Here is a 13,710-nt window from a genome sequence, read left to right on the forward strand (position 1 = left end):
TGAGGCACTCTCCAAAGCTGCTATATTAACTTTTAATTATGAATTAAAAGTTAAAGTTCTGGTTTATTATTCTCTCTTACTGTTGATTCAATGACATGACAAATTAAAACTATTCCTGTTTGCATTGCACGTTTTTATTTTATTTTGTAATTTTTTATTTTTCAAGGAGAAATAAAGCAGGCCTTCAATAATTTCCTAAATCACTTGTAAGTTTATCATTGCACATATTTCATTGTAAAAAAAAAACGTTCCGCTTATATTAAATGCTTTTGTTTCGTCTGATAAACAAAGTTTTTGAATCATAACACGTTATCCACGCTGTATCATCATAACTGTCAAAAATCACGGAGAGGAATGTCTCCACGGAAACGGAGATCAACAATTTGATTCACATTCCACACTACAACGTGAAAACGGCGTTTTCAAATGTATCCACTTTGGAGTGCGTTTTCATTAATAAAAACGCCATCTCATTGTGGACGGAAGGCCAAAACGGAGAGAAAAATATAAGTTTTTTTTTTTTTGAACCGTCGCTAAAACAGGCAAGAATTACTTATGTTCTGCCTCTCCTCATCACGGGGCTTGTTCTGATACCAGCTGTCCGCCAAAAGGCAATAACAGACAAACTGACGGTTTATCTCAAGATATGAGACCGATCAATATAACGCATTTGCGATCCATAAGACTGTGTAATGTCGTAAATATTAATAATAGGATGAATTTGAGCATTTAATATTCGAATATTATTTACAATAAGGAATGGAATTCGAATAGTAGCCTATTATAGAGGAAGATTGACAGCCCTATATATAATTATATATATATAATTAATTTTTTTGGGGAGGGGGGGCCCAGATTTCTTTAAAGGTTTAAAGGGGGGCGCGACCAAAAAAGTTTGAGAACCACTGGAATAGAGTAGAGTAGAGTAGAGTGGAATAGAGTAGATTAGAGTAGAGTGGATTGGAGTAGAGTAGAGTGGAATAGAGTAGATTAGAGTAGAGTAGAGTGGAATAGAGTAGAGTGGATTACAGTGGATTACAGTAGATTAGAGTAGAGTAAAGTGGAATAGAGAAGAGTAGAGTGTATTAGAGTAGAGTGGAATAGAGAAGAATAGAGTAGAGTGGAATAGAGAAGAATAGAGTAGAGTGGAATAGAGTAGAGTAGAGTGGATTACAGTAGATTAGAGTAGAGTGGAATAGAGAAGAGTAGAATATAGTAGAGTAGAGTAGAGTGGATTACAGTAGAGTAGAGTGGATTACAGTAGATTAGAGTAGAGTGGAATAGAGTAGATTAGAGTAGAGTGGATTAGAGTAGAGTAGAGTGGAATAGAGTGGATTAGAGTAGAGTAGAGTGGAATAGAGTAGAGTAGAGTGGAATAGAGTAGAGTAGAGTGGATTACAGTAGATTAGAGTAGAGTAGAGTGGAATAGAGAAGAGTAGAGTGGATTAGAGTAGAGTGGAATAGAGTAGAGTGGATTAGAGTAGAGTGGAATAGAGTAGATTAGAGTAGAGTGGATTAGAGTAGAGTAGAGTGGAATAGAGTAGATTAGAGTAGAGTAGAGTGGAATAGAGTAGAGTAGAGTAGAGTGGAATAGAGTAGATTAGAGTAGAGTGGATTGGAGTAGAGTAGAGTGGAATAGAGTAGATTAGAGTAGAGTAGAGTGGAATAGAGTAGAGTGGATTACAGTGGATTACAGTAGATTAGAGTAGAGTAAAGTGGAATAGAGAAGAGTAGAGTGTATTAGAGTAGAGTGGAATAGAGAAGAATAGAGTAGAGTGGAATAGAGAAGAATAGAGTAGAGTGGAATAGAGTAGAGTAGAGTGGATTACAGTAGATTAGAGTAGAGTGGAATAGAGAAGAGTAGAATATAGTAGAGTAGAGTAGAGTGGATTACAGTAGAGTAGAGTAGAGTAGATCACTGTAAGAGTGATGCCGAGGCTCTGTGCATCTGAAACACACACACACACACACACACACACACACACACACACACACATACACAGAGTCTAATGTAATCAGGCAGGTGTGGGGGTCAGTGAGGGTTTATGGGTCGGGGTCGTGACCCCTGGTGTCGGTTCGGCTTTGTTGGACTGTCTTAATTAGAGCCTTCGGGTTCCATTGTGCTCAGACACTTACCAAAAAACCCTTCATTAAACGCTCCTGTGAGTTTGGCAGGTTGGCCGCGTGTTTTCGCACATTAATAATGGGAAGTAAATGCTAAAGGAATGCTGTGGGTTCAGTTCATGTTAAGATCCATGTGCAACATCTGTGACGGGCTGGAGATGATCACAGAACAGCCTTTGACTGAAATCACATGTACAGTAATGCGCATACAGTACAGTGGATGTCTGCACCAGGGTTATTATAGTTAACTAAAACCATAAAAAAAACTTTATTATTAGAATATAACAAATATCATTATAAATGCATTTGCTTTGTGTAGATAAAGTCTTGAAATGTTGGTGTTGTCGGTAACTGTGGTATAAGTGTAATAATTGAGCCCTGAATTATTGCACAAATGAATGTATGCGAACGAACAGCTCTGTTGATGCTGTGGCTTCATGTTTTCAGTAATTCATCAGTAATCGACTGAATCTACCTCTGTGAACATGGATTTAGTGTGTGGTGTGTCCAGAATAGAGTCTTTGTTTGTGTTTCCCATCATCAGAGCGTTAACCCGCAGCTCTGGGTGTTGGTCAGTCCAGCGCTCCAGTGATTCTGTCTGTAATACTGTTTTACTGGAGTCGCAAACAAGCGTCTGTCTGTTTTTCGGGATAGTCAGTGTGCAGAAAACAAGCTAAAACCATCACACAGTCTCAGAAACCCTATAAAAACCCTCTCTGCGTCTCAGGTTCAGTTTTAATCTGCTTTATTAGGGCGACTGGATCACTTCAGTTTGGAAAGAGGACAATATTGATTTTCATCCAACAGTCTATTAGTATTATTTGTATTATTCAGCAGGGTTATTTTAGTATAATTAATATACTATTAAATTATATATAAATATTATTTATTAATATTTTGAATTAGCTTTTATTTGTATATTTTCAGTTCAACAAATATGAGAACTGTTGGCCTATGATAAACAACATAAAATAAAAATGATATAATAAAAATAATAATATAAATATTATTAATAATAAAAATACAATACATTAATAATAATAATAATAATAATAATATAACTTTATAATAATATCAATTACATATTATCAATATATTATTATTATTATTATTATTATTATGAATTATACAGCAGTATTAGTATTATTTTTATTCTTCAGCAGTGTTATTTTAGTATAATTAATATACTATTCAAGTATTTATTTATGATTTGAATTTGCTTTTGTTTTGATATTTTCCGTTTCTATTTTAAAGCTACATGTAAATTTTGCATGGAGTTGTTAATAAACAAAACGACATGAATTTTGCGGAAGAAAATGAGTAATATAGAGCAATAAAAAGTCATAAAAATAGTAAAAAAATAAAAATAAAAGTAATAAAATACATTACATTACAAAGAGTAATAAAAACATCATATATCTGCATAAATATACATATGCAGTCTGTTTTCATTGGTGTATATATATATTGTATACACCTGTGACTATAACTATATATATATATACATATAATTCAGATTGAAGTAAAAAAAATCCCCTTGACTTACATCACTTTTCAAAATCAGCAGTGATGTCATTGTGATATTTGCATACTGGCTCATGATTGGTCATTGGTAGTTGCATTCAGACTGTGAAATGGTGTCATGTTTCTCATGCACAGCAAAAGCAGCATTTCATCAAGAAACACAGACTAAAACCTTTCTTCAAACTCCAAAATGAAAAGGTTTTTGAATCTGTAACTGGAAACTATGATTGATCAGTGACTAATGTGAATATTAGAGGAGCCAGAATGATCAGTAGCGCAGAATAAAGAGGGAAGTGTTGAGCTGTGGTGTGTGGAGGTGTCAGACGCTGCTCTTTATAAAACTCACATAAAAGTGTGTTTGTCCTGTTGCTGAATCAGGACGCACAGAAAGCAAGCCACTTAAGGCTGTGTTTTTACCACGTTTAAGGGGTGTTTTTAGACATTAACTGTGGTAAAATCACTCGATGCACGGCCTGTCGTGGCTTTTTGCTTTTATAAAGTGTTAACAACTGCAATATGGTCAATTTGTTCAATTAATAATCAGAATGAGCAATTGTTTTAGCTCATCCAATCTGAATTTAGAGTGTGTTGTATAATGTGTATAATCTCTTTGAATAAACTGATGATTTGGCACTAGCCGTCTCGTTAGAAACTGGTGCTGTTTTTGGCCTTGATGATGGAAAATCACGACGCGTCTCCGACACAAAGGACAAATGTGTGTGAAACCGGCCGCTCGTCCACAGCTGCAGCAGATTTAACCGCTTTACACACAAATATCTGATCAGGATGAGATGAACAGAAACATGAATCTTAGATGAACTAATGGCTTCATTTTCTCCACCATACTTAAAATTTTGCTTCACTTGAATACAATTAAAGCCCTTTGAAATCTGTTTAATTTCCCCCCCCCAAATTTCATTTAATTTTTTTCCCAAATTCTGAGTGTGTTTTTTGTTTTCTGTTTTAATGGTTTATTCAGGTTGAATAATCAAAAAGGAAATCTAATCAATTGGATTTATACAACTTTAACAATTGGATTTATACAACTTTTATAGAATTTTAACAAAATCACCCTATGAATTGTTTTATTTTCTAGAAACTCTGTCTTGTCTGTGTTTTAATATTTCTGGATTCTGTGTTTTATGATTTAATACAAATTTATTATCAAAATAATGGAGGTAATTAAATTAATGCATAAAAATGTTATGATTTATTTAATCTTTTAAAATGTAATCAAATTAAATATGAACAATTCCTTTCTCCTTGTTTTTTTGGCGAACAGAATTTTAGAACATAGATGTAAATTGTGTAATATTCCTTAAAAATACTTTTTAATAAACTTTTAATAAACTCTGAGAAGTACATTCTACTGTACATTAGTAATATATTAAAGGGGTGGTATAATGCCCCTTTTCACAAGATGTAAAATAAGTCTCTGATGTCCCCAGAGTGTGTGTGTGAAGGTTTAGCTCTAAATACCCCACAGATATTTTTATATAGCATGTTAATATTGTCACTTTTTGTGGGTGAGCAAAAACGCACCTTTTGTGCCTGTCCCTTTAAATGCAAATGAGCTGCTGCTCCCGGCGCAGGGGGCGGAGCTTCAAGTGCTCGTGTCCTTTTACCTCACACAGACATGCACTGAATATTTCTGAAACATCTAGCCTTTTATGTTCAAACCGGAGTCAGACAATGATGGAGAGACTCAAGAAGAAGTGACAACATGTAGAAGCAACAGGACATTTCTGAATGGTTAGTTGATGAACTTATGAAGCTGATGTGTAGTAATCTTCTAGTCATTGATTAGCATATTCTGTCATGATAATCTATAAATCGTGTTCAGGGGGCGGGGTTTATGTAAATTTTAGTGTTGGTGATGTCACTAACCCGGGAGGAATGTGGTGTAGTCTCTACCAGCCGTTTGTTGTAGTCCTTAAAAAGCCATTTCTTTAAAAGCAAATATCTCCCTTTGCTTTGAACTTTGAGCGTTGTAACTTTGCAGATGTTGTTTATGATCAAACAGCAACATTACACACTAACTAAAGTTACAAAAGTCAAATCATAATCAACCACCCCTTTAATGTCTGAGGTTCTTATAATTAACTTATATTAGATGAAATAGAGGTTTATGGTTTTCATACAGAGGCAGTCGCTGATGTTTCATAATCCGTTTCTCAGATATTGAGTTTTCTCATTAGCGCTCACACTAACATGAGCTGATGTCATTTACACGAGTGCACTACTTAGTGAAGCACAGAAACTCTAGAGCTCCTGCAGTGAAAACACACAGTCATAACACACTTCATCTGAGTCACACCGACTGAGACGTCACATCTGTGGGATACACTTCCACTTCTCCTGGAATGAGTCTGAGTTACTTACTCAGTTCCTCGGTTTGAACCTTGGATTACAAGCTCAGATATTTACCTGCTAATTAACCAGTAGCCTGTGTGTGTAAGAACCCAAACACAGCTAAGTAAACACACACACACTCACACACACAGCCCAATGCATCTGTGCCATTTCTTGTTATGAGCCGTGTTTGCTTTAGTAAAATGACCGTGATGCTTCTCAGGTGAGATGTTTACAGGTGTCGCTCACGTCATGGCGTCTGCAGAATCCTTTCTTGGTGTTTTACAAACCAGAAGAGCCTATTTCTTATACTTATACACTAAGTTTGGGGTCGGCAAGATGTTGTAATGTTGTGGAAAGAAGTCTGTTCTGCTCACCAAGGCTGCATTGATCAAAAATACAGTAAAAATCGTGAAATATTATTACGATGTAGAACTGCTGTTTTCTATGTGAATATACAGTAAAGTGTAATTTATTCCTATGATCAAAGCTGAATTTTCAGCATCATTACTCCAGTCTTCAGTTCAATTCACATGTATTTGTGTAGCGCTTTTCACAATACACATCATTTCAAAGCAGCTTTACAGAAAGTGCATGAGTCCATATTACAACTTAGAGTGATCTGTTATCAGAGAGAACTGTCTAAGTTATGTATTTCAGAAATGTACATATACAAAATCACAGTTAGCTAAAAATGTATTAATTTAATTCAATTCAGTGTCACATGATCCTTCAGAAATCATTATAATGTGCTGATTTAATGCTCAAGAAACCTTTATGATTATCAATGTTGAAAACAGTTGTACTGTAAATAAGACATTTCAAGAAATCTTTTGTTACATTATGCATGTCTTTACTGTCACTTTTGATCAATTTAATATGTCCTTGCCGAAAGAAAGTATTCATTCTTTAAAAAATTTTTTTTTAAATACCAACTTACATTTTTAATGGTAGTACAAGTGTGCAAATATCAGTCATAAAGCACGAGTGAACATTCACAGTTTAATTGTGTAAAAAAGTATTATACTCAGATATTGTCCTTTGCAAAGTCCTTTAGCTGTTCTATGTCTGTTTTAGATGCTAAACGGAAAATCTTGCACTGTTATCATGCATAAAAATATGAAGAAATAGAAGTCAGCCGTTGCTGTAATGAATCAATTCCCACATTGTTTTTCCTCTAAATAGTTTTGCCCTTTTGTTAAACCCCTTGCAGTGGCACATTGGCATCAGCGCGTTTTAAAATGCTCTAAAAAGCTCTTTCTAGAAGAGTGATTATGCCTCTTTACCCAGCGTCCCCCGCATGATTCTTGCTGTGACGCTTTCTTAGTCCTCTTGAGGAGTTTTGTTTTGCTTACCCAGCATTCCCGGTGAGTGACTTCAAAGCCCCGCTCATTGTCTCATTCTCTGTGACGGTGCATTGTGCTGGATTTGCATATTCATGAGGATCATCTTTCTCTCGCTCACCAATGGCTCACGGTTGGGATGCTGGGAGATTGAAAGCAGGACAACATGAAGCCTGGAGAAGCTCTCAGGAATTAGAACAATTAAACGCTCAGGGTCCGTCTTTAGTGAGGGAAGCTGAAATGCTTTAGAGTTTTGGTCTAAGGCAAAAGGTACATTGTTTTTTCATGCACTGGTCAATTTTGAGTTTTTTTTCAAGACCGTTTGGCATCTCATATACTGTGTTGTTTCAGAATAATTGAGGAAAACATCCAAACATCACTTTAAAAAAAATAAAATAAAAGTGTTTATTTTATTGCACTTTATCTGTTTGCGTCTGTAGATTTCAATGACAATACATACCTTTAAAGAGTATTTTCTCCACTTCAGTATCACTTATATACACCAAAATTCCTATTCCTATCTATTCTGAAGATTTTTACTGGGGGGTTTGTTCATATAGTGTAATTCTCCTGATTTATATAGTTTTTTGTTATTTTTGTATGTATTTTTTTCTGTCTGTTTACAGTATTTTCTGATTTATGGAGTGGTAAAAAGATATATCCAAAACAGGGTTATTATAGTTAGCTGAAACTAAAACTAAAAGCCATAAATAACAGTGTTTGTTGCATGAAATAAAATAAATGTTTCTGAAATTAAATAAAATATAAACATACACACACACACACACACACACACACACACACACACACACACACACACACACACACATATATATATATATATATATTTGTGTGTGTGTTTACATTTTATATATTTCTATCTATATAAACAAACAACAGAACTTCAACTGTAACTAAGATTAAAACAACAAATATACAAATAAAAATGAATTCAAAATATGAATAGAATCTAAAATAGGATCTCAGTGATCCACTCCCCTCTGTAAACTCCAATATGTCAACAAAATAAAACAAGAATTTGAAACAAGTACATTTTTAATTACATAATGCCTTATTTTCATATTCAAACATAACATTTCAGAAAACTTGCTTGCAATTCTTAATGTAATCAAACAACTGTGAAAGTATATGGTGAGATCTATCTTTTACCTAGTTTCCCTTAAGATAGTGTATAAGCGTCAGGATTCAGATAACCAGATGTTGGAATTGTTGTGTCTGGTGTCGAGAGCTGAAGGATGATCCGCAGATGCCGATGGTCTGATGGATCGCGATCCGATTGGGTTTTCCACCTGTCGACTCGTAGGAAGAGGAATGTCTCTCCCAGATCCCGTGACTGAACTCTCAACGGCCTCTCAGAACGAGCGACAGAAAATCCCCTGTTGAAATTTCACAGTGGCAGGGGTCATTCCCTCGGCTTTTGTAATTCAAGAGTCCGTGCCTTCGCCACCGCCGGTGCCCGCGCTCTTTGTTCTTCACTTGAGTTGTGAATTTTGCGGTTGTCTCAGAGATTTTCCAGCAGTGTGTGAGCGACAGAGACGTCTGGCCGTAAATCCACACCGCTGGCTTTTTCTCATGCAAGGAAACGTTAACTGGACCTTTAGTGTGTTTCTTGGTTCATTTTAGTTTTAGTTTTAACTTTATTGTCATTGCATGGTACACAACGAAATTTGATATCTCTCATAGAAAACAAACTATTCATCCATATTACCCACATATACCAACACACATAAAAATAAGTTACAATAAAAACAATAAAAATATCTTAAAGTGTCTTGTGCCTGTTATTGCAACAATATGGCATACACATCCGCTCAAAATGATTGAAGCAGCTGTGGGGGGATATGGATTATAATATAGAGGAATTTAACAGCAATAAAACCACATAAATGGATATTGCACTCAAAAATAATGTCATTTACTTTATTATCCAGACCTCTGAACCATATAAATCCATTTAATTATGTGCATCAAGGCATTTGACTTCAGGAGATCTTTGCATGTACTGTATGTACACTACCAACAAAAGTTTTGTTTTGAAAGAAAATAGTCATTTTGTTTGGCTCGGATGCGTTAAAATGATGAAAAGTGGCGGTAAAGACATTTCCAAGAAATACTGGACTTTCTCTATTCGTCAGAGAATTCTGAAAAATAAATTGATATGACAAATTCCACAAAAATTCAACATTGATAATAATGAGAAATGTTTCTTGAGCATCAAATCCTCATATTAGAGTGATTTCTGAAGGATCATGTGAAACTGAAGACTGGAGTAATGATGCTGAACATTCAGCTTTGATCACAGGAATAAATTATATTTTAAAGTATATTCAAATAGAAAACAGCTGATTTACATTTTTACTGCATTTTTGATCAAATAAATGCATCTTTGGTGAGCAGAAGAGACTCTTTCAATAACATAAAAAAGACTTGTACAGTTGGATTTATTCATCTTGCATGCGCTTTCTCCCAAAGCAACTTAGAAATGAGGAACAACACGAGGAGAACACGCTAGAATAGAGGTGACATCTCTATACTGTATTCTGGTGCTGAACTGAATGGAAAACACAGTTTCTCCACTGAAAGAAAGAAACAAGTTTGTAACAACATGAGGGAGAGAAAGTTTGGGTGAACCTTATTATCTTACATGATATTTATTTGTATTTTGAATGAAGACAGAAGTGCTCTGTTCGGTAACACTTTATGCTGATAGTCCACTTTAGACATTCTACTGACTATAAGTAACTTTGCAGCTACATGTCCACTAGCTGTCATTAGAGTATTAGTTGACTTTCTGCTTAATATCTGCTAACTCTTTATTTTAATGCTTCTCAACTGACATTCTACTGACTATAAGTAACTTGGCCACTACAATTCAACTTATTCTCCTACCCGAACCCTAACACCTAACAGTCTTCTAATACTCTAATGAGAGTTAGTTGACATGTAGTTGCAAAGTTACTTATAGCTAGTAGAATGTCTAAAGTGGAGTATGGAGATAAAGTGTAAGCCTCTGTTGTTGATCCGGTTTCTTCACTGTTTCCTGCAGGATTGAGGCGCTCATTATCCTGTGATAGTGATTGATATTTCAGGGCTGGTTCTGGGAGGAGTGTGTGTGTTGTGGAATCGGATCTCGCGGCCCCTCGCTTCCCTCGGACGGCCCATTTTTCACCAGGGCTCGAGCGGCCTCACCCTGGGCGTTTGATGGAGCTCGCAGCGAGTGTGTGTGAGTGTGTGTGAGCGGGCCTGACCTACTCACAGCTCCGATCGCATGTAATCACAGCAAACGAGCGCTGACAGCATTAACACATCACTGCCGCCCCACTGAACTCCCAGCAGCCTCTGCTGTTCCTGCTTCACTTTCTTTTTGTTTTCAGCTCATCCACAAACATCCATTCACACACACACACACACACACACACACACACACACACACACACACACACACACACACACACACACACACACACTCACACAATCACTCTCACACACACACACACACACACACACACACACACACACACACACAGACTCACTCACTCACTCACACACACACACACACACACACACACACACACACACATACACACATTCTTACTCGCAGTCTCACTCACACACACACACACACACACACCCACACACACACCCACACACACACACACACACACACACACCCACACACACCCAAACACACACACACACACACACACACACACACACACACACACACACACACACACACACACACACACTCACTCACTCACTCACTCACAGACTCACACACACACACACTCACCCACACACTCTCACATACACACACACACACACACACACACACACATGCTCTCACACACACTCACACCTACACACACTCTTTATTTATGTGTGTGTGTGTGTGTGTGTGTGTGTGTGTGTGTGTGTGTGTGTGTGTGTGTGTGTGTGTGTGTGTGTGTGGTGTGTGCTTAATTATTAGGCAAGTCGATATTCTGTTAAGATTGATGTGATGTGGAATTGGTCAAATGTGCTTTTTTTGGAATATTGACTTGCCTAATAATTATGCATGCACTGTATAGATATCCAATATTGATTTCATATTCAAGGGGCTCGTCTGAAAAGTGTCCTGCATCGTCTGGTTTGTAGATGTGGCTCTGGTGCTCTGGGATCTCTGGTTCTCTGGGATCTCTGGATCTCTGGGATCTCTGGTTCTCTAGGTTCTCTGGGATCTCTGGTTCTCTGGGTTCTCTGGATCTCTGGGATTTTCCACCTGTTTTCTGGCCCTGCCTGGGAAAACGATGCATCTGATCTGCTGAACATGTGAAGTTCCTCTAACATGCTAGTTCCGGCTCTCGTCGTGATGTACTCTCAGTAACGGCGCTAACTCTTCCTCAGCTTCAGTTGTAGAGTTGGTTCGGGTGAGATCAGGGCGAGAGGAGGCGTGCCGTGGCCCGAGGTGAGAGTCCACATCACCTGACGTATCAGTGGCTTTTCTCATGCACTGTTGTGTTTTCCCTGGATGCTTTGTGTTCTTTATCCCACACATAATGAGCTGTCAATCAAGCACTCGCACCCTGAAGGGGAAATGAGGAAATGCTTAACCAACCCCTAGTTTTACAGCCCTCTGAGTGAGAATACATGCAGTGAAATTTGCTTTCATGTTTTTGATGTCAAACTACCTGGAGGAGTTTTCCATGAACTGTTAGTTCAGTGTTGATAACTATAGTTAGTAGTAGTTCGCTTCAGAATGAACATTTCCTGATCATTTACTCTCCTCCACCTCATCCAAGATGTTCATGTCTTTCTTTCTTCAGTGGAAAAGAAATGAAGGATTTTGAGGAAAACATTCCAGGATGTTCCTCCATATAGTGTCTTCAATGGGGTCCAACGGGTCGAAGGTCCAGATGTGAGTTTCAGTGCAGCTTCAAAGTCTCGACACGATCCAGCCGAGGAGTAAGAGTCTCATCTAGACAAACCAGCAGACATTTTATAACAAAATACACATTTATATACTTTTTAACCACAAATGCTCATCTTGCACTAGCTGTGATGCGACACACATTATGTAATCACGTTGAAAGGTCACGCGTGACGTAGGCGGAAGAACAGACCCAGTGTTTACTAAGCGAACGTGCAAAGATTAATAAGTCAAACACCATTTACAAAAACAAACAAAAAAAGGTAAAACGATGTCGGAGGATTTTGAAGTTGGAGGAGAAAATAAGATGGAGTTTTTCGCCCTATCCTACATTTTCCGTCACGCGTGACCTTTCCAACATGATTATGTAATGTGTGTCGCATCACAGCTAGTGCAAGATGACCATTTGTGGTTAAAAAGTATATATATGTGTATTTTGTTATAAAATGTCTGCTGGTTTGTCTAGATAAGACTCTTATTCCCTCGGCTGGATCGTGTCGAGACTTTGAAGCTGCACTGAAACTCACATCTGGACCTTCGACCCGTTGGACCCCATTGAAGACACTATATGGAGAAACAATCCTGGAGTGTTTTCCTCAGAAACCCTCATTTCTTTTCCACTGAAGAAAGAAAGACATGAACATCTTGGATGAGGTGCGGGGAGAGTAAATTATCAGGATGTCAGAGTGTTTTTGCACAGGCAATTATTCTCATGAAATGAATTCTAGCTAATAAACGCTTCCTTAAATTCAATCATCACTAGTACTAGAGCTCATAACGATGTGATCAAACCTCAAGTATTAGGCTTCAGTTTCCAAACCGTACAGAAAACATACTAGTAAATGCACGAGAGAAAAAAATGGTTTAAGAACTTTTCTGTTGTCTCATTTGTAATTTTTGGAGTACCTTTTTATATGTCTGGAGAAAATGTAATAAAAAAAACACTTGGGTTAAGTTAGCATCTTCCCAGAACGCGATAACACTCTATCATTAATGTCATTATTTTCCTGAAGTGAACTCTAGCTAATAAACTGTTGCTGTAGGAGTTAATGCGCTGTGGTCACGTGACCCGCCGAGCACTGGGGGCTGTTTTTGGGGGTCGACCTCCTTTCATCAGCCCTCCCTCTCTCCTGTGTGTGTGTGTGTGTGAGGAGGGTCCCGGTCGAGATCAACTTCTGCTTTTATTGTCTCTCCACAAGGTGTCCGGAGTGAAGGGGCCGTCCCAAACGCAGCGAGAGAGTAACACCCTCTTTCTCTCTGTGCGTCGCAGGCCGACCGTCAGTGTGGAGTAACTGTGGAGGGAGGAGTGTGTGTGAGTGTGTGTTTCCATGCCCTGGTCGCGCGGGCTGGGATGGAGCGACAGGTTGGGACTGGGAGACGCTGGACGCCACTACTGGTTCTGCTGGGAATGATGCACTCGTACGCTCAGGGTGAGTC

General features: G+C 37.7%; 1 protein-coding gene across 5 annotated transcripts in view; it reads left to right on the plus strand.

Annotated features, from left to right (window-relative positions):
* The window catches only part of bmpr1bb (bone morphogenetic protein receptor, type IBb), a 116,891-nt gene that overhangs the window by 59,096 nt on the left and 44,085 nt on the right, over positions 1 to 13,710 (plus strand). For 3 of the 5 annotated variants that reach the window (XM_081354049.1, XM_081354051.1, XM_081354053.1), the window contains one exon: positions 13,544 to 13,703. In XM_081354049.1, the coding sequence (XP_081210175.1) occupies positions 13,625 to 13,703 (79 nt within the window). In that variant the 5' untranslated portion in view covers positions 13,544 to 13,624. Of the gene's footprint in view, positions 1 to 13,472; positions 13,704 to 13,710 lie in introns of all 5 variants that reach the window. The other 2 variants (XM_081354050.1, XM_081354052.1) reach the window with 1 other exon arrangement.

The sequence above is a fragment of the Scardinius erythrophthalmus genome (assembly GCF_964197995.2).
Source record: "Scardinius erythrophthalmus genome assembly, chromosome: 23".
Taxonomy (NCBI): Eukaryota; Metazoa; Chordata; class Actinopteri; order Cypriniformes; family Leuciscidae; genus Scardinius; species Scardinius erythrophthalmus.